Here is a 23,001-nt window from a genome sequence, read left to right on the forward strand (position 1 = left end):
CCTCCTGGTTGTCACCCAGTCTTCAAGCCAAAGACCTCAGAGCAATCCCTAACTCTTTTTCTTTCATCCTTCAAATAAGACCTGTTGATTCTACCTTCAAAATGCATTCCCAATCTGTCTCCACTATCTGTCTAGTCCAGACCACCTTCATCTCCCATCTGGAGCACTGTCAACCACCTTCTATCTGGGCTCCATGCTTCTCTTCTTGCCCCTTCCAATCTATTATCCACAAGAAAGACATAATGATCTCTAAAATTAAAATCTGATTATATATCACTCCCTGCTTAAACCGTCATTATATTACTTTTTGGTTTTGGATGAAGTCCGAACTCTCCAGCTTTACCCAAGAGACTCTCAAAAACCAACACCTGTGCATCTTTATAAGTTTATCTCATGTGTTCTGGGCTCCATCTAATCACTTTATGTTTATAGAACTTTACAGAGCCTGTACTTATTGTTACCCAGTTTCATGCCTCAATGTCTTTCCTTGTATTCTTCTCTGCCTAGAAAGGCTCTCAAACTCAGAACTGGTGTAACCTCCTCTAGAAAGCTTTCCCTTACTTCCCAGTCTGGATTAGGTTCCTTTTCTCTATTACCCACTGCTTCCCTATGCATACATCTATCAGAGCACTTACACTATATACATATAGCACTCTACTGCAATCATCAGTTTTCTCGTTTGTTTCATCAAAGTCTATTTATGAGCTTTTTGAGAACAGAGTCTTATCTGATTTTTTACCCCAATGCTTAGCCCATGACTGACATATAGTAGATGTGAAATAAATATTTGTTTAAGAATGAATGTTAACAAATATCACTCTGAACTTCATTCTGTAGGGACCTTATAAAATATTTTTTTTTCTTTTGAACACACTGTTTCTCAAAGTACAATATAGTTGTCATGTAGGTAATAGCGAATTTTGAGAGCTTTTCACTAACAAATTCAATTTCTGGAATTGTACTATTTCATAGAAGTGGCTGATCCTACCCTTTTACTTTCCCTTAGGTAAATTTTATCTTAGAGATTAACATCATCAGGAGTTGGAAGTACCATGCTATTGGACCCATATACTCTCCTGACCTCTAAAGTCCCTTTCAATACCTAGGGTTCATGTTTCACAGAATTGCCCATTTATGTGAATTCTAGGTGCTATTTGGTTATGGTGTTCATTTTCCACTAGGTTTCTCTTAAGCTGTAAAAGTATCAAGTGCAGAATTGTCCCATGCTTAACCTTTAGGAATAATATTAAGTAAATGTTGGGCCAGGGTCTAAGGAGAGTAATTGATCAGTATTTTAACAAATGTTTAGTTGGATAAAATAAATTCTATTTCCTTGAACTGAAAAAGTGGCTAAAGCTGAACATTCTGAATGTCATTTTCTCTGATTATTACCTCGAAGTAACAAATTGATTATTTAAAAAGTATTAGATCCCTGAACCTGTTTAATAAAACTATTTAACAGATATATTTTTTACATTCTGCTTAGGACTGTTTTAAGTGCATTACATCTATGAACTCATTTAATCATCTGAATAACACTAAGGGGTAGGTACTACTATTCCCATTTCATAGATGATAAGGCAACTGAGGTACAGAGAAGTAATTTCCCCAAGATCAAAAGTTATTCATAACCTATATAATGAAAACTGTAAGACTCTATTAAAAGAAATCGAAGAAGATACAAAGAAGTGGAAAGATATTCCATATTCTTGGGTTCGAAGAATCAACATAGTTAAAATGACCAGACTGTTAAAGTATACAGCTGAAACTTATTGGATTTTATTAACCAATGTTGCCAGTTATCCATAACTGTCAGACACCAGGTGTATTAGTTCAGTTTAATCCAGTGCATATTTACTGAGCATCTACTAAATGCAATAACTGACAGGGTGTATAAAAACTGCATATTTAAAGTAAGGAGAAATTGTAACCCAATAATGCCATGAGTGAATTGCCAAAGTTATTAGGCTCCTTTTAGATAGTGGGAAATGGAAAAAGACTATGCAGTTAAGGTCATGAATGGTGCAGAGGTAACCATTTGGATAAGCCTGGTTTGGGGAAAATGAAGAGGCCTAGTTTTGAGGTGTGTGAAAACAGTAATTCTTTATTGAGGACTAAGATTACTTTTAGAAGGACCCTCTGTTGCAGTATATTTAGCATGGAGTAAGAGTAAGAAGGAAATACACAGGTATAACGCTTGTTTGGAGCAGGAAAGTAGAAAGGTTAAAAAAAAAAGTAACATGCTTTTCTTGCTCCTCCCCCCACCCAGTAAACGACCTGCCCCCAGCACCGTCCATTTACGCAAATTCTCTTGACTACAACTCAGACCCCTCGGATCTGTGCTCTTTATAAATATTTTCACATTTTGGCACCTTAAGCCTGAAATGCCTTTTAGGCAAGTGCCAGAATGAAAAATGTATTCTTGCAACTCAAAACGGACTCGAATACCACCAGAGAGCTTTTCTATGTTCGGATTCTATATTTCCTCACCTGTCCATTTTTCCTAAAACCACGTGACACACCTGGCCGCACAGCCTCAGATCCAACTCTAATCCCTGGTTATCCTGTTACCCTTTTAAAAGGCGGATCCTGCAGTGTCCTTTCCTCTCTCCCAGCCACCTCTACCCCCAGTCGTTTGGGCGGAGCTTCATGCTAAAGCCCCAGAGCCCGACGCGGCCGCAGCAGCAGCGAAGAGAAGTAGAGCAGTGAAGAGCTGCATCTGCAGCGACATCTCCACCGAGGCTACGTGCCTGTGGGCTCGGACCTAGCTCGCCGAGCGCAGGTTGCTCCCCGCCCTCTCCCCACCTGGCGCACACCTGGTCAAGGCCAGGGTCCTGCCACAAGCCAGGAGGGTGCGTGCCACGGGCCTTAGGGTACCGCAGAGTGCGCGCGCCATGGGGCCACCGCCTGTGGCCCGGGTCTTCTGCTGTGGTGGCTGCGCCTTTCCCCGATTGTTGGCGTGGAGCTTCCTGCTGGCTCTGAGTCCACATGCCCCCGGCTCCCGGGGAGCCGAAGCCGTGTGGACCGCATACTTAAATGTGTCCTGGCGTGTTCCGCACACGGGAGTGAACCGCACCGTGTGGGAGCTGAGCGAGGAGGGCGTGTACGGCCAGGATTCCCCGCTTGAGCCTGTGGCTGGGATCCTGGTACCGCCCGACGGGCCGGGGGCGCTCAATGCCTGTAACCCTCACACGAATTTCACGGTGCCCACGGTCTCGGGGGACTGGGGAAACACCGCACAAGTCTCTTGGTTGGCTCTCATCCAGCGCGGAGGGGGCTGCACCTTCGCAGACAAGATCCATCTGGCCTACGAGAGAGGGGCGTCTGGAGCAGTCATCTTTAACTTCCCGGGTACCCGCAATGAGGTCATCCCCATGTCTCACCCGGGTGAGTGCAGCTTCTAAATTGCGCCCCGTCAAGCCCCTGCCAAGGCCAGTTTCTTTTATTTTCCTCAGTGCTCTCTCCTCCTCTTATCCCCTTGCTTCGTAAGGAAATGAGTGTCTTTTCCCCATCAAGTGAAGCAGGGTCCTCTCCTCCCTAAGGTTCACTTTGCATGGGGGGTTGGGCGGAAAATTCCTTTAGAATTTGCCTCTGGTGAAAAAGGGGAAGACAAACGGAGTGCGGAGGCTAGCAATTTGAGAAGGACTGTTGGAGCTCTTTGCTTCGCCTTTTCCTGGTGTGTCACAAGGGTGCCTTGAATTGAATTAATTGGTGGTGGGCATTGGCTTTGAAATGACGGGAGAAGAGTGCCAGGAAATCCCTTCTTCACTCTTTTCCTGTTTAACAACCTCAGTCCTGTAGCATATTTCCCCGTCAGCTCTGTTTTTCTCTCCATGTTTCCTAGTATCAGGTACAAGATTGTGTTACTGTGCCCCGTTAACTTCATTGCTGTTTTGGTGGAAACTTTGCTTTGCCCTTTTGGGCTCTTTTATGCCAAGGGTCTCAAGTCCCAAGTGATTGTTGCTATCAGTGCTTTCCTTTGCCTTTGAAAAATATGATTTAGGATTATTGAGTGACAAAAGAGGTGATTGTTAATGAAAAAAGAAGAGATTTATGCATGAGGATAGCAAAGGCCTGCATTTTGGAGAAAGTAGTCCAGGTGGGTCTTAAATTTGTGGGGATGATGTGGGTTAAAATTTTTCCCTCTGCACTTACCCTTCCAGAAACCTTACCCCTAATGTGATTAGGTAGACATGTTATATGTATAGTGATCCTAAACCCCAAAGGACAAACAAAAAGTTTTAGGAGAAAAAGGAAGAGACATAATAGCAGTGTATCATTGTTGAGAGCTGGGCCTCAAGTCAGGCCTTGGGTAAATTCTGGCTCCATTGCTTACTAGTCCTGTGACCTTGGGCCACTTATTTGAAGTCTTTGAGTCTGGGTTCCTTCATCAATCAAGTGGGGGACGAATTAAGAACTTCTGCAATAGGTTTGCCTTGAGGATGAAATGAAATAATTCCTGTAAAGAGTTTAACACATCATCCTCAGTAAAGGTTAGCTGATAGGATTAGCCTTTTAGGAGTCACTGGAGAGATGATTCTATTTAAGTAGTTAGTTAGAGGTGTTTTTTTTTTCCCTTAAAATAGTGTGTCTAGTCCTGCCTAGAGAGTACTTGCATAGAATTAGGGCTGGGTGGAATAATGGAAGGAACACTGAACTGGAACTCAGGAGATTTTACTCTCTTCTTTGCCTCTACCAGCTTTGTGTCCTTGTACTAGTTAGTCACTAGTCAAATGATAGTATAGAGGTAGGAGGTGGAGGCCAGTTGGCAGAGTGTACAGAGACAAAAGTGAACTAGATGAACTCTAATAGCCCTTTCAGTTTAAAATGCTGTGCTTCTTAGATTTTATATTGATTAAAGGAGTAACTATCTCTCTTGGTTGGTAATTTATCGATTAAAATGAAATTACATTTTTAAGGTTAATAAAAATGAAGAATAAAGACTTGATATATTTTTTAAAGTCCTTACATTTCAATTGGCTACCTAAATGTAAGGATTTGACTTTCTCCTACAGATGAGATTCATTTGCATGAATGATTTGGAATTGAAGAGTACTCGTTAAAGAGTTTCTATTTAGATTGCTTTGATCCTATTTCTGTTAAGGATATAAGCTTAATATTTATTTGATAGTTTTAAGAGACAATAAAATTATTTTTGTTGAGCTCCTACTATGTGCCAGGCACACTATAAGCATCTTACTTATATTTTATTGGTGGACAGTATTGTGTGCTAGGAAAAGCACAGGCATTTTGATCAAGAATGGGAATCAAATTCTAGATTTACCACACAAAGCTTTGTGTCCTTGGTCAGATAATTTAACTTTACTGCATCTTTGTTTCCCCTTCTGTAAGATGGAGACAATATTTACATTGCTGTGATTATTAAGGATAACATAAGTAAAATACTTAGCAGATAATAAACACTCAACTAAGGTAAGTTATGGTAATAGGCTGATAACAAGATGCAAAAAAAAAAAAAGAAATATGTGATTGTGCAACTGTCAGTTTGAAGACATGAATACACTGGGAATCTAATTATGGCTGTTTTACTTCAGGATACTGTGGAAATAAAGCCCTAAGTATTGATTATTTAAACTACTTTCAGAAAGCTATTTTGATACTTTGAAAAAAATATTATCTGAGATGGTGACAATAGCAAATTTTACCATTAGACCAACTAGATAAGAAAGCTAGCTAGTTACTTGAGGTATGGAATCACATTTCTCCTTGAACTGCTAGAGAAACTACTTTTCAACACGGGAAAATCACTTTGCATTTCATTTATGTGTGTTCAATATTTGTTTGAAAAGTTCTGTATTATTTGCTCATTCCTCAGAAAAATCCTAGGGTTCATTATAATCTTTAGTCAAAAATGATTTATCTTGGGTCTTAGCAGCAGAGGTAGGACTGATGTTTAAGTATTGATGAACCCAATATATATTGCTATGAATTACACAAGGGCCGCCAAATGTGAAAAAGCCGGTGCTATCTTCTTTGTTTACAAAATCTCTCTTCACCCACTCTCACAGGGGCCTGTGCCTGATTTGTTTGTCCTTTGTTCAAGTTTGTGCTGAGCATCCACACTCTCACCTATTAGAGTCCTGTGACCATGAAAACCCATTTGTTCCAAGTCAACAGAATTAACTGATTTAGTTCTAGTTTAGAACAGTTCCTCTAACTTTTGTTTATCAGAGAGAAACTCCACTATATAAGAGTAATCAATTAGGGGAATGAGGATGTTTTTATGTATACTGACATTCACAAAAGGTAGTTGTAGCCTTGCATCACTCCATGCAGTTTATTTCTGTATTATTTTGGTTGCAAAGTACCCAGAAAAGCCTTATTCACACAGATAAATAATTGCAAATGATAGATGTTTCTTAACAGCTTGTCTTGCGATTTCTGTATATTTTTCAGTGAAATTGATCCAGAAACCTGGACGAAAACTAAGAGAACATTTGGTTTCAAAGTTTAATCACTGTTCATATGCCTTAACTATGAAAATCAGACACAAAGAAGCCAAAATGTAAAGTAAGCACATCTAAAAGCAGAATTGTCATAGTAAGACTAGGTACACGTTTTTGTTATTGCGCAACTAACTGTTCTACTTTAACCACACAGATGGGACTGAGCTTTGCATGCTGTCTAATTGAGCACAGCCCATGGGTTCAAGTGGTGCAGGTCTTTGCTTGTACAATTTTCCTTGAGTCAACATGTACAGGCATGAATTTTTTGAAAGTCTTTTGTAGAGCTACAACCTTCATGACCCATGACACATTTACAAGAACTTGAAACATAGTCAAAGGGATGACAGAGGCATTGTTCCCAAAGGATGTAAGAAAATGAATGAACCAAGCAGTTTAAGTTAATAATTGGGTGGTCTCCAATGGGCTACAGTTTGACAGAGAAAACAGTTGCTTCTGTACATTGTCAAAAGTCGGTAGAGCTTATTAAGAAGTTGGGCTCTGTCACTTACTAATTTTAAGATCTTAGGTGAGTTATTTTACTTCTCTAAGTCTCAGTTTTCTCCTATATACAATGGGTATAATAGTAAACTTGCCTTATAAGGTTGTTGGGATTAAATGAGATAAAATATTTAAGGTATCTGGCATATAAAAAGCTACTATATATTTTTTTCTTCTAGTTAAGATAGTTAAACGTATTTTAGAAAATGAAAATTGAGTCTTGTGTTTGTCATACATAATTTGAAAATGAATAGCCTAGAACAGCAATCTCCAACTCTTTTGGCACCACTGACTGGTGCCCCTATGAGAATCTAATGCCTGATGATCTGAGGTGGAGCTAAGGTGGTGTGTGGCCCGATGTGGCCCAGGGGTTGGGGACCCATGGCCTAGAGTACTTCAAAGCCCACATTACCTGAAATCCTAAATTTAACTCTTTAGGAATAGGGTGTGTAGAGTGAATTCCTTACAAGAAAATGATCTTTTGACCCACTTGTGTTTGTCATTTTTTTCCTCAAATAACTGCTTCTCCAATCTCCTACCAATCTTTACATTTTCCATTCACAAAGAACTTCAGGATAGTATTTCACACAGATTTGTCACCCCCCAATCCCAACTCAACCACCTGACATTTAGTTTTTATTCTGTTTTTTTCCCTAGGATGTTGACTTTGAAAAGAACTTTTTTTTTTTAGTAGAGTGAGAGGTTCAAAAAAGTATGCAAAGAGAATAAGTGGTGATGATTTACCATTCCTAAATCTATTTCCAGGCACATCTTTTTGACATCTCTACAGTAATGTATTTGACACTGTTGATCACTCCTTTGAAACCCTCTCCCAAGCAGTCTCTTGCTTCTTTTGCTTCTCTTTTGTTTCATTTCTATTTTATTCATTCATCATAACACCTTTCCTCCTTGCATTTAAACCAAGGCCCCCAACATATCCCTCCAATAATTAACTGCCACATCCAGAATCTGCCACATCCAGTTGATTCTGTCACTTTAAATCTTCTCACATATGTCTCCTTTCCCTTTTAACTCTTATTACCCTGCTTTCAGTTCCTATTTCTTCTCATGAGAACAAATGCTTACCATTGCTCAAAAGCCCATTACTTATAAATTTTAGATTACATTTCCCAGCATGGCATACAAGACTCTCAATCTAGTTCCAAACTACTTTTGTAGTTTTATATACTTCTTATCTCATGTTGATCCCTAAACTGTTCTCTGTCTTTTCCTGTCATTCCTTTGCTTGTACTTCTGCTTTTGCCTGTATAGCCTGCATACCCTTTTCTTCCCTCTGCTGGTCAAACTTTAACGGTCCTTCAAAGCTCAACAGAAAGGCCTCCTTATCTTTGAAGTAGTTCTCAATTCCTTCATTTCCTCTTCCCACTACAGCCCACACCAAAAACAAAATAATCTCTTCTCTTTGTTCTCTTAACACTTCATCTCATAGTTCTTTCTGCATTTTCCTGGTAGTTATTCGTTTATATATTTTACCCTCCTACTGGATCTTAATAATTTCAATGTTTTATTAGTTTTCATATTGTCCATATGACCTTTGTACTACATGTGCTCTGAAATGCTTGCCAAGTTGCCTTAAATACCCCAAAATGCCAGAAGGTCATAAGATCTACTAGAAAAGTATCTAATTGAAGGGGATGGAAATTCAATTCATTGCACATTTATCAGGGGTCTACTGTATGCTAGATACTGAGCTCCTTGCCTGAATACATAAAATAATTAAGGTAAAGTAGGAGGAATAAGAGTGTATAAATATTTCAAGATTGCAAGCTTCTCAATTTTTATACTGATCACTGTCATGGGCCAGTTTATTGGTTTTTAATGGAAAAATGATGTAGGTAACAAATAGTGTTTTTACATGGAACTTTTCCTGTACTATTTTTAATGTTTTAAAACTTGATTTACATTTGCATTCAATTTATGTCTCCAATTAAAATGCTTCCATCGAATATGTTGGTGAATATGGAATTCTATAACATAAAAATCTTTTTTAAAAAATATAGTTTGATGAGAAAATTGTTTTTCTAACCACATAAAGAACTTCTCCCCACCCCCAGTCCCTGGAAGATGTGTTATCTCACACAGAACACTATTTAATCTCTGTTCCCATGTTTAACTAGAGGAAATAGAGTGAAGTACTAACAACTTTTTCTAAGTTATTTTCTGATTATAAAATTAATCATGCTTCTTACAGTAAACTTAGAAAATAGAGAAAAGTATAAAACTAAAAAACTGCATACTTCCACAGAGTTCACACCATTAATATTTCTTATCTGTTTTTCCATGTATAGGTATAGTTTTGTATCCTATTTTTATCGTGATGATTTTTTTTTGTGAGTATTAATGTAGCATTAAGAAAATACATACAATTTAAAGGAAAACACAATGCATAGATATAATCATTTTAGCATTTTGGGGTGTTGTCATTTTCTTCTTTTATTCTGCATATTATTATTTAAATAATTATATACTGTATATATAGTTTTGCGTCCTACTTGTTATTGTAAGCATTTCCCATGTAATTAAAAGTAGAAAATGAGTTCTCTTATAAGGTGAAAGTGGTAGTCTTTGGGGGATGGATTTGAACCTCTATTACCAAGCAGAAAGGAAACACAGAAATGACAGGAAGGTGTGTGAATTAGAACATTTAAAACAAAAATATACTGCACAGAGCTTTACATAAAAATAGACTTACTAGCCACATATGTGATCTGTTCTAATCCATATGCCTATTGTGGCCTTAGTCTTTTGAAAGGTTTGATCACTATTTGTGCTTTAGTTCCTCTTCTATAAAATTCCTGCAGGTGATGTCTTTGTTCACACCCAGTTTTTTTGTTGCTTGGTTAGATAGCACCTCATTGACTAAAATGGCTTTTCTTTTTCATGATGGCCACTTAACTGTGAACTACTGTTGGTGTTTTTCCCAAAGTTTACATGATAGGGTACCCCAGAATGAATAACTTTTTGTATATGTACATTTAATTGAAGCATAAATTCATGCCAAACAAGTACAGAAATCGTTAGTGTAGAGCTCAGCAAATTTTCACAAAGTGAACACACCTGTGTAACCAGCACCTAAATCAAGAAACAGAACAGTACCAGACCCCGGAAGACTACTACCTTGTACTCCAAGATGAATTTTTGAGGCAGCACAATTGTCAACTTTGCCTCTTGAGGGAAAGGCATCTTGCAGCATGTGGTAAAAGCCTAGTCACCCATAGAAACAGTCTTCTTCACTGCATCAGAGCTAGTTAACCTAGTGATCCTCAGCTGCATACCATAGGGAGTTATTTCCAAGCATAGAGTGCATGCACTTTGTTATGCAGTTATTTACTAAGCCAATTCAGAGTTGCCACATATTTATGTTAACACCAACTTTGGAGCCCTATGGGGCAAAGCAGAGCACAAGGGCTGGTTGTTATTCCATTTCCTGCTCTTTTTCTCTTTTGTCTGTATATATGTCTTTCTATATATTGTAGCATATAGTTACTGCTTGAATTTACCCACAGACTTGTTACAATATTGATTTCTTTCAAAAAGAAAGTTTGGCAATTCATGCCTGACTTGATGGAGGCTGTTAGGTTCAGAAACTAGTTTAGATTTACTTGGTTTTAATGCTTGAATGCTCAAGTTAGATATAAATCAGTGATTTTCAGAACTCTATTTTTACTTTTTTTGAAAGACAATGGTACTAGAACTCACTTGTTGATGTGTGTGTATGTTTGTCTCAAGATACTAGTCATTATCATTTCAGATAATATGTTGAAGTAGCTTAGTTAAATGCTGCCTACAACTAGAAAGTCTTAGCTTTTAAAAAGAAAATATGCCAAAATATTAACATTGGTTATTTCTGGTTGGTGGAATTATGGATGGTTATTTTTCTCTTCATTACAGTTTTTCTATATCTTCTGAATTTTTTATAATGAATATCCTTTATACTTATAATCGGAAAAAGCAATTATTTAAAAATCAAAATAATCTTATAGTTCATAAGTAACTAAAGAAAGCATTCATAATGTGACTGGAGCAACAATAGGAACAAAGCGTCTTTGATAATAGGAATGATTTATAGACAATTATGAGAATTTAAAGAATTGCTTTGACCTTTTGGACTGTAGGTAACCCATATGATTGTTAGAGTGGCCTTTTCTTGTTAACACTGGTTTCTTAACATGTAAATGAGGCTTGAACACTGAGGAACAGACTTTTCTTATTTTAATATTTCTCTTCTCTTTACCCTTTGTATCACTATTTGTACTTTTTATTTTCTCCCCATACATACATTTTACACACATACATCTCATTTTTCTTAGTATTTTTGTTTCTTTCCCTCTGTAGCCTCCTTCAATTTCTGTTCTTTTCCATACTTTTAAGATTAGTGCTAAATTTCACACCTTCATATGAAGAATCCAATATATTGGTAGTTTTCACCCATGACACACTGGATTCATCTGATGAAAATAGTTTTTGTCATTCTAGAAAACGGAACAAAATTTTAGAATAAAGGCAGAGGAAAATCATGGTGTTCTTATTTTACATTTTATTAATGATATACATGGTCAGCTGTATAATCTACTCAATCATGCTGGTTTAGAGAGTCTTCTTTATTTATTCAGTTTCCTTGTAATGTTGATCAAAGCTCTATCTCACCTTTTCCATGTGTTTCACCTTAAAGACTCTGCATTTTGTTTTCCTTAACCTATGATGATCTGAGAAGAAGTCATCTTATTTTAATAGCACTTGTAATATCCCTAAAAGTTTTAAGAACGTAACTTTGACTTGTGGCTTAGTTAGCCATTAATATATTTCCAAGTTGGTGCATCTTTTCTCATTTGAGGGTTTCAGCAGTCATTTAGGTGAAGGCTAGAAAAATATGGTTACATTAAGTGAGATTTTCATTTAGATCAACAAACAACCTATATTTAATACAGTTTCAAAATACTTTAAGTTGTAGGGTGTTTCAAATTCTTGTTTTCCACCACCATCATTTCATTTTGGTAAGAAGACAGAATGTATAAGAGACTGAAACTGGCTGATGCAAAAGCAGTAGTCATCACCCTTGCCTTAGTCTCCATCCTTTGTGTTGCTTCAGTCTGGCTGATGCCTTTCGATAGAACTGGCAAACAAGACAAGGATATTAATTTACCTTAATTAAAAGCTAACAGATTATCCTTTGATGGTAAGGGAAGCTACATGAATGCAGTATCTTTATTTCAATCTATTGTACCAAAGATGAATGTGTTCCATTTGAAATTGGGAGACAGCATATTACAATGGATGGATGAGTGACCTTGAGTCAGACTGCTTGGACAAGTGGTCGTGGGCAAGTGGTTAACCTGAACTTCATTTATATTGTTCATAAAAGAGGGAATAATAATTCCCATTTTCTACAATGTTGTAAATAGTATTTGACACATAGTGGGCATTAAGTAAATATTAGTTCTCTTGAACATTTTGCTAACAATTTTATTACTAAACATGATATTTCTCCTTTCATTACTATAGCTGTTCACTACTACATTTTGAAATACATAATTATTTTATATGCAGAAGCAGAAAAAAATGGAGCCATCCAAATTACTGGGCAGTTTCTGAGAAATTCAGGGAGAAATCACATAATAAGAAACGGAAACTATCTTGTCCTCTTTCTACACTGTATTTCTGTTTTAAGCATCAGCAAGACCTTAAAATCAAAATGTTCAGCTCTAACAATAGAAATTACTTATGGACCTTTTGGTGGCACAGTGGTAAAGAGAGAGGACTCATAAATCAGATGGTTTTAACTTGAATCCCAACCTGTCGTGTGACCTTAGCTAAATTAACCTCTTTATAACTTGTTTTTTTTTTTAATCTGTAGAATAGGACATGATAATTGTGCCTACCTCATAGAGTTATTGTGAGGGATAAATCAGATAATATAAAAAGCACTTAGTACACAGCCTGGTTAATTAAAGGATATAGTTTAACTACCTCCTCACCCTCATCTATAACCCTGTCTTGGAGATTGGCAATGTAGGTTACTGCAAGACTTTTCAGCGCCTCTGATATCTTAAAGAGGTACTGTTTAACTTTGTTCAATGCATTATTTTCTAAACGTATTTAGCTTAAGACCCCCTTTTCTCTCAAAATACTTAACATATGAAATCTAATTTGGAAAGCACCAATTGCCATGTACTTAATAACTTCTCTGTCTCATTTTATTACACTGACCTCATACTTATCCGTATCAAAGTTTGATCAATGTCAAGGAGTGATTAAACCAGTTATCTTACTCTGATAAGAATGTTTTCAACTATGATGACAACCATTTTAGTTATATTTCTTTGTATAAATATGATACCTTTTTATATCAGGTTAATGTGACTTCAAAGTGTAGTGCTACAGGCTAGGTTTATTTTTACTGGCTTTCAGAAACAACTTATTGTGAAAGGATAAAAACACAAGTGAGACAGGTTTGTGTTTGTTTTTATAATCAGTCTATGGGCCGTAGTACAGAGGTTAGCTTTTGCAATCAATATTTCACACAGGAAGAAATTTAATATTTTCAGTTAATAGAATATTCTAATTTATGAATTTTCTATAATAAATGATATTAAAATTTCTGCAGAGGCATACCAAACTGTCGTCTTCTCTGATTTGGATACCTAATAGAATACTAATTGGATTTTTGTAACTTTTGTACCCTAAGGTTCTTATAGCCAGGTCAAAATGAGTATCCTATCTCTCAATATAATGTTCTTTCTAATTTTAATGATTAATGGAATTTTCAGCCTTCTTTCCCTATTAGAAACTATACCTGAAGAGAATGTACACAAAAAGAGATTCCAATTTCAACAAAAGTCTGAACACCCCTTTATGACCAGCACTGTGCTAGATGTTGCAGTAGTAGGAGAAGAGTGAGCACGGAGTAGCTAAAGATAAACAATGACGTGGTCCTTTTCTTCCATGGAGCTCATATTTTCAGACTTTATTGAATTTTTTGGCTAATATTTTACTCTGGTACTCAAACATCAGTTTAGGTAGGGCTTTTAGATCTACACAAAAATGGCCCTCTCTAGAGTTTGGCAATATTTAAAGTACAGAGTATATGTCTTTCCCTTCCATACATTCTTGTACTAGTTTTACCTGGTCTGAAAGGTGGAGGGTAAAGTGGCAAGTGGTGGAGGCCATGTCCCAATTTCATTGTAAGTCTAGGCCATGGCTTGGTTTTGTGCTCATATTTTTCCTCTGGATACAGCAACAATTTATTCGGTGGAATTCTTCCCAGGGTCTCACATTGCAGAAAAACAGAACCAATTTATACAAGGACAAAGGAGCACCATAATATGTCTTATTAATTTTAATTTTTTATTTTTATACAATTTCTAATGTTCATGTATATGTTTTTCCCTGGAACCCCTAAATCTCTTGTGTCATCCTGTTATACTACCCAGAAAATATCTTTCTGTTTTTAAGCTGCTGTGTATATATCATTAGTCATTGGTTGCTTCACCTTGCACCATTAAATATTCTTTTCAGATTCTGAACAGCTATGGATATCATTCAATTTATTATCCCAAAGGATTGACTACATCGATGCTATGGAATTAATTGATTAGCATTCCTCCAGAAAATATTAATAAATAGCAACAACAAATTTTGAATTTGGTTTGTACAAACATTACTACCCCCAAATAAAAACTATAATAGAATACTTAGCATAATAATTTAATACAATTACAGGATACTTGATTAATTAAATAACATACATACTATAATTTCTGTATGACCTTGCAATAGCATATCTTATTATTTTCTTTTCCTCAGTATCAGCAGAAATTTAAGGTTGTATAGACACTCAACCTGTTCTAACTGCTTTAAGGCTCCTCTTTTATGTCCTCTGAACTTCCTCCTAAGTGCCTAAACTACCAGTCTTCTATTGAACTAAAATGTGCCGGTCTTAACTTGAAGCTTAGGGCTAAAATGACATCTGTCCTAGTTCCTGAATGTGTGAAACTTGGAGAGGGATTATTGCCACCCTTAGTGCTTCTCTGACAGTATGGTAATTTAAATAGGATCAGCACTGTGGCATTATGCATCACACTAAACCCAAGGTCTATAGAGTAGGATTCATGTTTAACTTTTTTATCAGGGTATATATGATATGTCATTGCTGTAGGCAGACATGTCCTGTCAAGATATGCTCTCTTTGAATGTAGGGAGGAAGTGCACTTTAGACTCTGTTCACCACAATCATCTTTGAGGATGAATTTGTTTTCAGATTGATTCAAAATTCAAATTATCACTAAATATAGCATACTTAAAATTTCATTCATCAAACATTTATTCGACATGTTATATGTGCCAGGAATTCCACTAGATGTTGTAGGTACAGTGATGAAAGATCCAGTCCCTAACCTGAAGGAGTTATAGTTTAGTGAAACTCAAGTAAATCAGATAACCTCAAGGGAAGTCTGCACTAGACAGTATAAAAGCTGAATGTCTAACTCAGATGGGCCTGGACCTTATAAAAGGTGGTTGAACTTTATTCTGTAAGTGAAATGGAGCTCTTTAAGGGCTTTTAGTAAAGGAATATTTCCTTTTTAGAAAAATTTATCTCGTCGCTGTGAGGAGAATGAATTGGAGGGCTAAGACTGGTGACTTGGAAAGCAGTTAGGTAGTTATAGTGATTTAGATGAGAGACAATGGTGACAGTGGAGATGTGTTATAACAGGAAAGGAATGGGCCTGTTTCTGATGTGGCCATTTTTCAAACTTCTCTATGAGAAGTCCTTACTGATAGAAACAAAATAATTCTGTTGGCAGAGATTTTCTATGCAGGGTAAAGGATTGGCATCGATCTGACCAGAGTGATTGAACTACTGTGTTAGAGCTCTTTGACCATAACATCAGTCAGACTGATGCAGGACAGGGTAAATTTCCCCAGGTGCTGGGAGGAGACTAAGCCATGCATCGCAAGAAGAGGGTCCTTTGGTGGAGAGTGGAGAAAGAATTAAACACACGCCAAAGTTAGAGTCAAAAGGAAAGTTTACTAGAAAAGGGATAACACTCCACAGAGTGTGGTCTCTCAGAGGCAGAGAGTAGAAGGGATTGTGAGAGGGACCAAGAGAGCCATGGAAAGACAGTGAGTAGGGGGACAGAATAAAGGCACTGAGAGGGACCCTGAGTGTTCAGGGAATTCAGCTTATATGTCATTCTTTAGTCCCTGCGAGTTATAGTTTAAAAGACTTTGTTAACCTATTTCCTTTGATATAGACAGTGAGGAAGGGGAAGGGGAAGAGTATATAGTGTGAAAAGGTAAGAATATGTAGAGTGAAAGGCCTGCTGTTAGTTCCCAGCCTAATCCACAGGTTCCCATAGGGAGTGACTCTGTTGGTTTCTGTTTCCCCTTCACTGATACGGGGAATGGCTTTAGGCAATCCCAGCAGAAATCTTCCTTTGTTCCGAAGATGTCCTCCTGACCTGGCTGCAGGGCTGATCAGCATATTGCAGTCTCTGATTGTGGCTTTATTTACATTTTAATTCTCTTGCCTCCTTCCTACATTAAAACTATAATCAAACTACAGCCTAATATTTCTAAAAGTATGGGCCATGGATAACATAAATCAAAGAATCTAGGGAACTTGTTAAACTGCAGATTCCCAGCCAGACCCCAGACATACTGAATCAGGGAATAGAGACCCAGGAGTTCAGTGGTTTAACAGGTTTCCCAGGTTGTTCTCCAGCATATTAAAGTTTGGAGATCACTGATCTAGCCCAACAGTTTACAAAATATTATCTGGGACCACTGGTCTCTAAGACTCTTTCAGGGATCCATGAGGTCAAAACTATTTTCATAATACATAGACATTATTTGCCATATTCACAGTGTTGACATTTACACAGAGGGTGTAAAAGCAGTGGTCAGAAAAAAAAAAACTGCTGGCACCTGAGCACAAATTAAGACAGAGGTACCAAACTGCATTATATACTGTACCACCATGCATTTACAGTAAAAAGAAAATGTCAGTTTTACTTAAGAATGTCCTTGATGAATCAGTAAGAATAATTAATTTTATAAACCTATTATTTATCCTACTCTGTCATATACAACTTTATTTTTGTATATTCTGTATGATGAAATGGAAAGTAGGCATAACAGTTCTGTAGCAGAGCAAAGTATGATGGTTGGCTGAAGGAAAAGGACGAGCATGACTAAGTTGTGAGCTGAATCAGCCACCTTCTTCAAACTACTCCTTTTAATTTGAAAGAACTGCCGAACAGTGGTTATTAAGACTTGGGTATTTGGAAGACCTTTTCTTAGAAATGAACTAAGTGAGGCTGCCATTTCAAGGAAAAACGAATTTGTTGCTAATGATAAAATTTAAGTGTTCAAGCAAAAATTAGAACTTCAGAAAACTTATCCACCATGTGAGCTTGACTACTGTCTAATACACTAATACTTAGACTTTTCTGATGAGATTGATGATGATACAATATCAATTTTTTTTTAATTTTTGTATTATCTTAAAATGAGTCACTGTTTGTGAGATCTGCATAAATTAGTGAACCAGTACTTTGAAAATAACCAATACATTATTATTAAGCCATGCATAAATAATCCATTCAATATATAAGATAGATCAATGTATTTTCATTTAATGAAGCACAGAATTTATTGGTATGGTTTCAAATTCTACCTTGTGACTAACGTTTAAGAAACTACAACTTGTTGACTTGTGGTGTAGTGTAAAAGAATATCTACAATTATTTGAAAATTCTATTAAAACACTCCTCATTTTTCTAACTACTTATCTGTGTAAGTAAAGATTTCCTTCATACATTTCAATCAGAAGAAGGGATCACAATAGATGTAATGCAGAAGCAGATATGAAGATCCAGCTGTTGTCTATCAAGTCTGACATCAAAGAGGTTTATATAATTGACAGTGCCACTCATGTTACATTTTTCAAGAAAATAGTTATTTTTAATTAAAATATGTTAATTACACTATAATGTATTTATGACTTATTTTAAATGAATAAATAAATAGTATAAAAATTCCTCAGTGTTAATTTCTAATATTATAAATATTAATAGAAATAATCTACATAAACAATTTTTTTTGGCATACTCAGTCACTCTAAAGAGTATAAAGAATCCTGAGGCCAAAAACTTGGAGAAATGCTGATCTAGACCTTAGGTTTTTAACAATATGTTAAACATATCACTACTGGAAGTTAAAGTAGTCCAGGCAGGACTAAGGAGTTTTTAACAATAATTCTAAGACTTGTTTACCTGTGAGTATGACATAGCATCTAGACATTATGCATTGGTATGTAACCTTTTGAATAGTGTTGCTTCTAATTCCCCAGAGTCTTTAATATGTTGTTTCCTGAAGACTCCATCTACCATAGATTTTTAAGTGCCATATCAAATCTGTGACCTATTCCCTAATGTATTACAGTCAGCCTTCCATATCCGTGAGTTCCTTATTCATGGATTTAACCAACCATGTATCGAAAATATTCAGGAAAAAATGTTATGTTATTGCTGATGTGTACTATATAGTTAGCTCTACAATGGTTGTATCTGTACTGAACATGTACGGACTTTTTTCTTATAATTATTTCATAAACAATACAGTATAACAACTATTTACATAGCATTTATATTGTATGAGGTATTATGAGTAATTTAGAGATGATTTAAAGTATATAGGATGTTGTGTATAGGTTATATAGCAAATACTATGACATTTTATATAAGAGACTAGAGTATCTGAAGATTTTGGAAGGCAGCTATCCTCACCAATATACCACCAATGCACAAGAATTTGCAGATTTTGGTATCCACAAGGGATCCTAGAACCAGTCCTCCAATTATACGAGGGACAGCTGAATTGCCTTCAAAACCTACAGCAGAAGTATCTGGGGATGCAGGGAAGAAAGAAAGGCAACATGTGTGCTACACATGACTTTGTGTCTTTGTTTCATTTATCAACTTAAAAGAATTATAATAAAAGATGATTTTAGTCATCTTCACTGCCACCAACCCTCCTCCAAAGAGATGATTTGTTGCCGTAGAGAATGTTAAGAACCATTGCTCTAATCATACAGCTAACTCATATCAATTCCTATTTCCTATCCTGAACAGACTAGACTTTAACTAAAGGCTAGTTAAGAGCATGATGACATATAAACCAGAAGGGTAGTACTGATTTGTCTGGTTCCTAGTGAATGACAGACATATATTTCCAATATTTTCTAGAAATCATTTGTATATTTATTTGTTGAGGTATAATTTAACTTTTTTTTTCAAGGAAGCTGCTGTGAAGTAGTCAATTTAAGAAACAAGTTTGGTTCATCTGTGGCTGAGAATAATCAAAAGGGGGCAAAAAATTGTCAGAAAACAGGAATTTGAAGAAAGAGAGGCTAATCTGGCTTAAAAGTTTAGGTGATTTCTTTCACTGGTTTAAAAAATGTCAGTTAGGACTGCTTGGTCTGATGAGCTTTGATATCCCTCTCTGAAATATATTGAACTTCCCCAGTTGCCCAAAGAGTTTGGGCTATAGAGTGGAAAACTGAGCATTTGAAAGCTACTGTGGACAAAATAAATATTCGGAAGTCCACTTGAATTGTTTCTAGATTTTCTAATGGAGGAAATGTTTATTAAAGAAATATGTTGAAATTCTTCACACCTAGATCTTACTCATTCTAGATATGAGTGAATTCAGAAGTGCTGACCCCATTGATTTATCAGGATGTTGGGTAGTATTGAATGTGAGCTAAGTTTTAGAAGAGCTACTTTGGCCTTCAATTACCCTTGCTACTTGTAAGTCATTCATTGTGAATACTCTTTTCTAATATTAAAAATGGAATACTGGTTAAAAGAGTTACTGAATAACTTTCTTTACCTCATATTTTGCGTTGGAATGCCAACATGCTATAAGTATACCATCATTATGCTTAGAATATTTAATATATTATAAAATGTTTTAGAATTTACATTTTACATGTTAATATCTAAATATGGAAGGGGGAAGTCCCGAAGCACAGAACATATTACACAGTTTGCACTTGATAAATATTTGTTCAATGAATATGTCTGTGTTCACAAATAAATAAGATTAGACCAAAATCATATCATTAACTCTTTTAAAAACATGGGATGACCATTCAACAGTACCTTATATCAAATTCTTATATGTTCTGAATAATAACTAAAAAGCATTTTTTGCCAGTAGGGCCAAGAATAGACACCCTTTATTTATATTAACTTTTTAATTGAATGATATTCAGTAACAATAGTAAGAGTTGTTATAACCTATTTTATTGCCTTTGTTCCCAAGATAGGAACATGCCAAAACCTTTATTCATTGCTGAACACTTGAAATTGGAGTTTGTATTTCTTCTGCTATTTAATTGTTACCTATACCTAATCTGTTCCTTCTCTCTAAATACATGAGATAGCAGCATGAAATTGTGAAAACCTTGAGCCACATTGTGTAATTACTGATTTTTAAATAGGAGGTTCAAGGAAACCTTGTAGAACTGAGTGACCGCTGGTATCAAGATGAATGTGGTTTAAGTTATAATGGATACAGGAACTTCTGTTTAAGCAACTAGAGTCCAGATTAGCTATTCTTGACCATTAAATTGTCAAATATGAGTATGGCCATGCCACCCTGAACACACACGATCTCATCTGATCTCGGAAGCTAAACAGGGTCAGGCCTGGTTAGTGCTTGGATGGGAGACCACCTAGGAAGACCAGGTGATGTAGGCTTAAAAAAAAAAGAAATATGGCAGAGTGAGAGATGTCCCCAGATCTCTCCCCTTGAAACAACAATAAGCTGGAACATCTAAAACTCAACAAAAAATACACAAACTGCACACCAGCACATCTGAGTGTGGGATCTGCACATAAGAGCTACTACAGGTCAGAACCCCGGGTGTCTGGTGGTGGACTGGGAGAAATGAAGAAGCTGCCTCTCACAGCCGCAGGAGCTCACTGTAAAAGGAGGGGGAGGGAAGAGGCTACAGAAAGTTCCCTGAATAGCCCTGCCTGGGAGTGCTGTGAGCTTTGTGCAGCTGACAACAGGGCCCAGTCATCAGGGTGGAAAGCAGAAAAGCAAGACAGCAGAGACACAACACTTGATTTTTACCAGCAATAGTTGCAAAATTGAGGCTGAGCCACAGCCTCCAAACCCCAACCGACAGGGCCCCTCCCCCCATACCCTCTGAGACAGAACACGGAGGAGCCACAGGGGAATCTGAGCAAATGCTACTGAGATTATCTATATCACTGACCGATAGGAACTGAGGCTGAGGGTAGTGAGCATGATTAGACAGGTAGAAAGAAAAAAAGACATTATTAAGACTTTATATAAACCAAGATCCAAGAGACTTAGACACCACCTACTGGAAAGTAAAAGAAAAACCTTCTTTGCAACAGTCTAAGGACCATTATATAATAAATCTTCATTCTGGAAAAGGAATCAGAATACACTTCCATTAATGCCCGAGTGGAGAAATAGTACATTAAACATCATGAACGACCAAGGTGACAAGGCATCTCATAAATAAAGAAAAAAAAATCTCCATAAAGGAAGCTTACAGACATAGAAATATGTGACTTAAATGCCAGAGAATTCAGGATGATACTTCTGAAAAAAAACCAATGAACTCTGAAATGAATTATATCAACAATTTCAAGAAATGAAAAAAACAACTAGGTGAGCAGAATGAGTTCTTTAGCAAGGAGATTGAAACCCTTAAAAAGAACATTATAGATCTGGAAATAAAAACCCATAGTGCAAGAATTGAAAAAATAAAATAGCAAGCTTGGGAAACAGAGTCAACCAAATGGAGGAAAAGATCAGTGATATCAAAGACAGAAATCTAGAAGTAAATCAAAAGGAAGAAGAGAGAAAACCAAGAATGAAAAATAATGAAAGAGAAATACAAGAACTAGCTGATACCATCAGGAAAGGAAACGTAAGAATAGTGGGAATTCTCGAAGGGGAGGATAAAGGAACAGGGATTAGAAAGTATTTTAAGACAAATGGTGGACAAGAATTTCCAAAATCGAAGGAATGAGCTGGACTTGGAATTCAAGAAGTCAACAGAACACCCAATTATCTCAACCCAAAAAGGCCTTCACCAAGACACGTATTAAAATTATCAAAAATCAACGACAAAGATAGAATTCTCATGGCAGCCAGGAAAAAGAAGATGATAACTAATAAAGGAAAACCAATTAGATTATCGTCAGACTTCTCAGCACAAACATTACAAGCCAGAAAGGAGTGGAATCGAATATTCAAACTATTAAATGAAAGGAACTACCAGCCAAGAATAAGGTATCCATTCATGTTTTCCTTTAGATATGAAGGAGAATTTAAGACCTTTCCAGATGTACAAAAATTGAGGGAATTCTCTACTACGAGGCCTGCACTACAGGAAATACGGAAACAAAATGACACCTAAAACAAAATGACAAGAAAAAAAAACATAATTAGGAGTAAGGTGACTAACAACAGGCTGATAGAAGCAGAAGAGTGCAGCCATCACTAAGAACAGGGCATTATATCTCTCATGAACACAGATGCAAGAATCCTAAATAAGATAGTAGTGAACCGAATATAGCAACATATTAAAAAGATTGTACACCATGATCAAGTGGGTTTCATCCCAGAGGCACAGTGATGGTTCAACCTATGCAAACTGATTAATGTAATACACCACATAAAACAATTAAAAAAGAAGAATCATATGATCATATCAATAGATGCAGAAAAAGCCTTCAACAAGATACAACATCCATTTATGATCAAAACACTTAAAAAAGTCGGTATAGAAGGAAAATGCTTAAATATAATAAAGGCCTCATATGACAGGCCCTCAGCCAACATTATACTTAATGATGAAAAACTAAAAACCTTCTCTCTAAAATTAGGAACTAGGTAAGGCTGTCCACTATCACCACTGTTATTCAATATAACATTGGAGGTCCTAGCAAGTGCAATCAGACAAGAG

General features: G+C 36.5%; 1 protein-coding gene and 1 pseudogene across 2 annotated transcripts in view; both read left to right on the forward strand.

Annotated features, from left to right (window-relative positions):
* Positions 1 to 23,001, forward strand: part of RNF128 (ring finger protein 128) — an 89,635-nt gene that overhangs the window by 33,148 nt on the left and 33,486 nt on the right. The window contains exon 1 of one of the 2 annotated variants that reach the window (XM_016148459.2): positions 2,647 to 3,387. The exons of the other annotated variant lie outside the window; for it this stretch is intronic. Coding sequence (XP_016003945.1) covers positions 2,895 to 3,387 — 493 coding nt within the window. The 5' untranslated portion in view covers positions 2,647 to 2,894. Of the gene's footprint in view, positions 1 to 2,646; positions 3,388 to 23,001 lie in introns of those variants that run through there. 2 annotated transcript variants of the gene reach the window in all.
* LOC118608315 lies at positions 20,631 to 20,749 on the forward strand (annotated as a pseudogene).

This window comes from Rousettus aegyptiacus, unplaced genomic scaffold (genome assembly GCF_014176215.1).
Source record: "Rousettus aegyptiacus isolate mRouAeg1 unplaced genomic scaffold, mRouAeg1.p scaffold_m13_p_9, whole genome shotgun sequence".
NCBI lineage: Eukaryota > Metazoa > Chordata > Mammalia > Chiroptera > Pteropodidae > Rousettus > Rousettus aegyptiacus.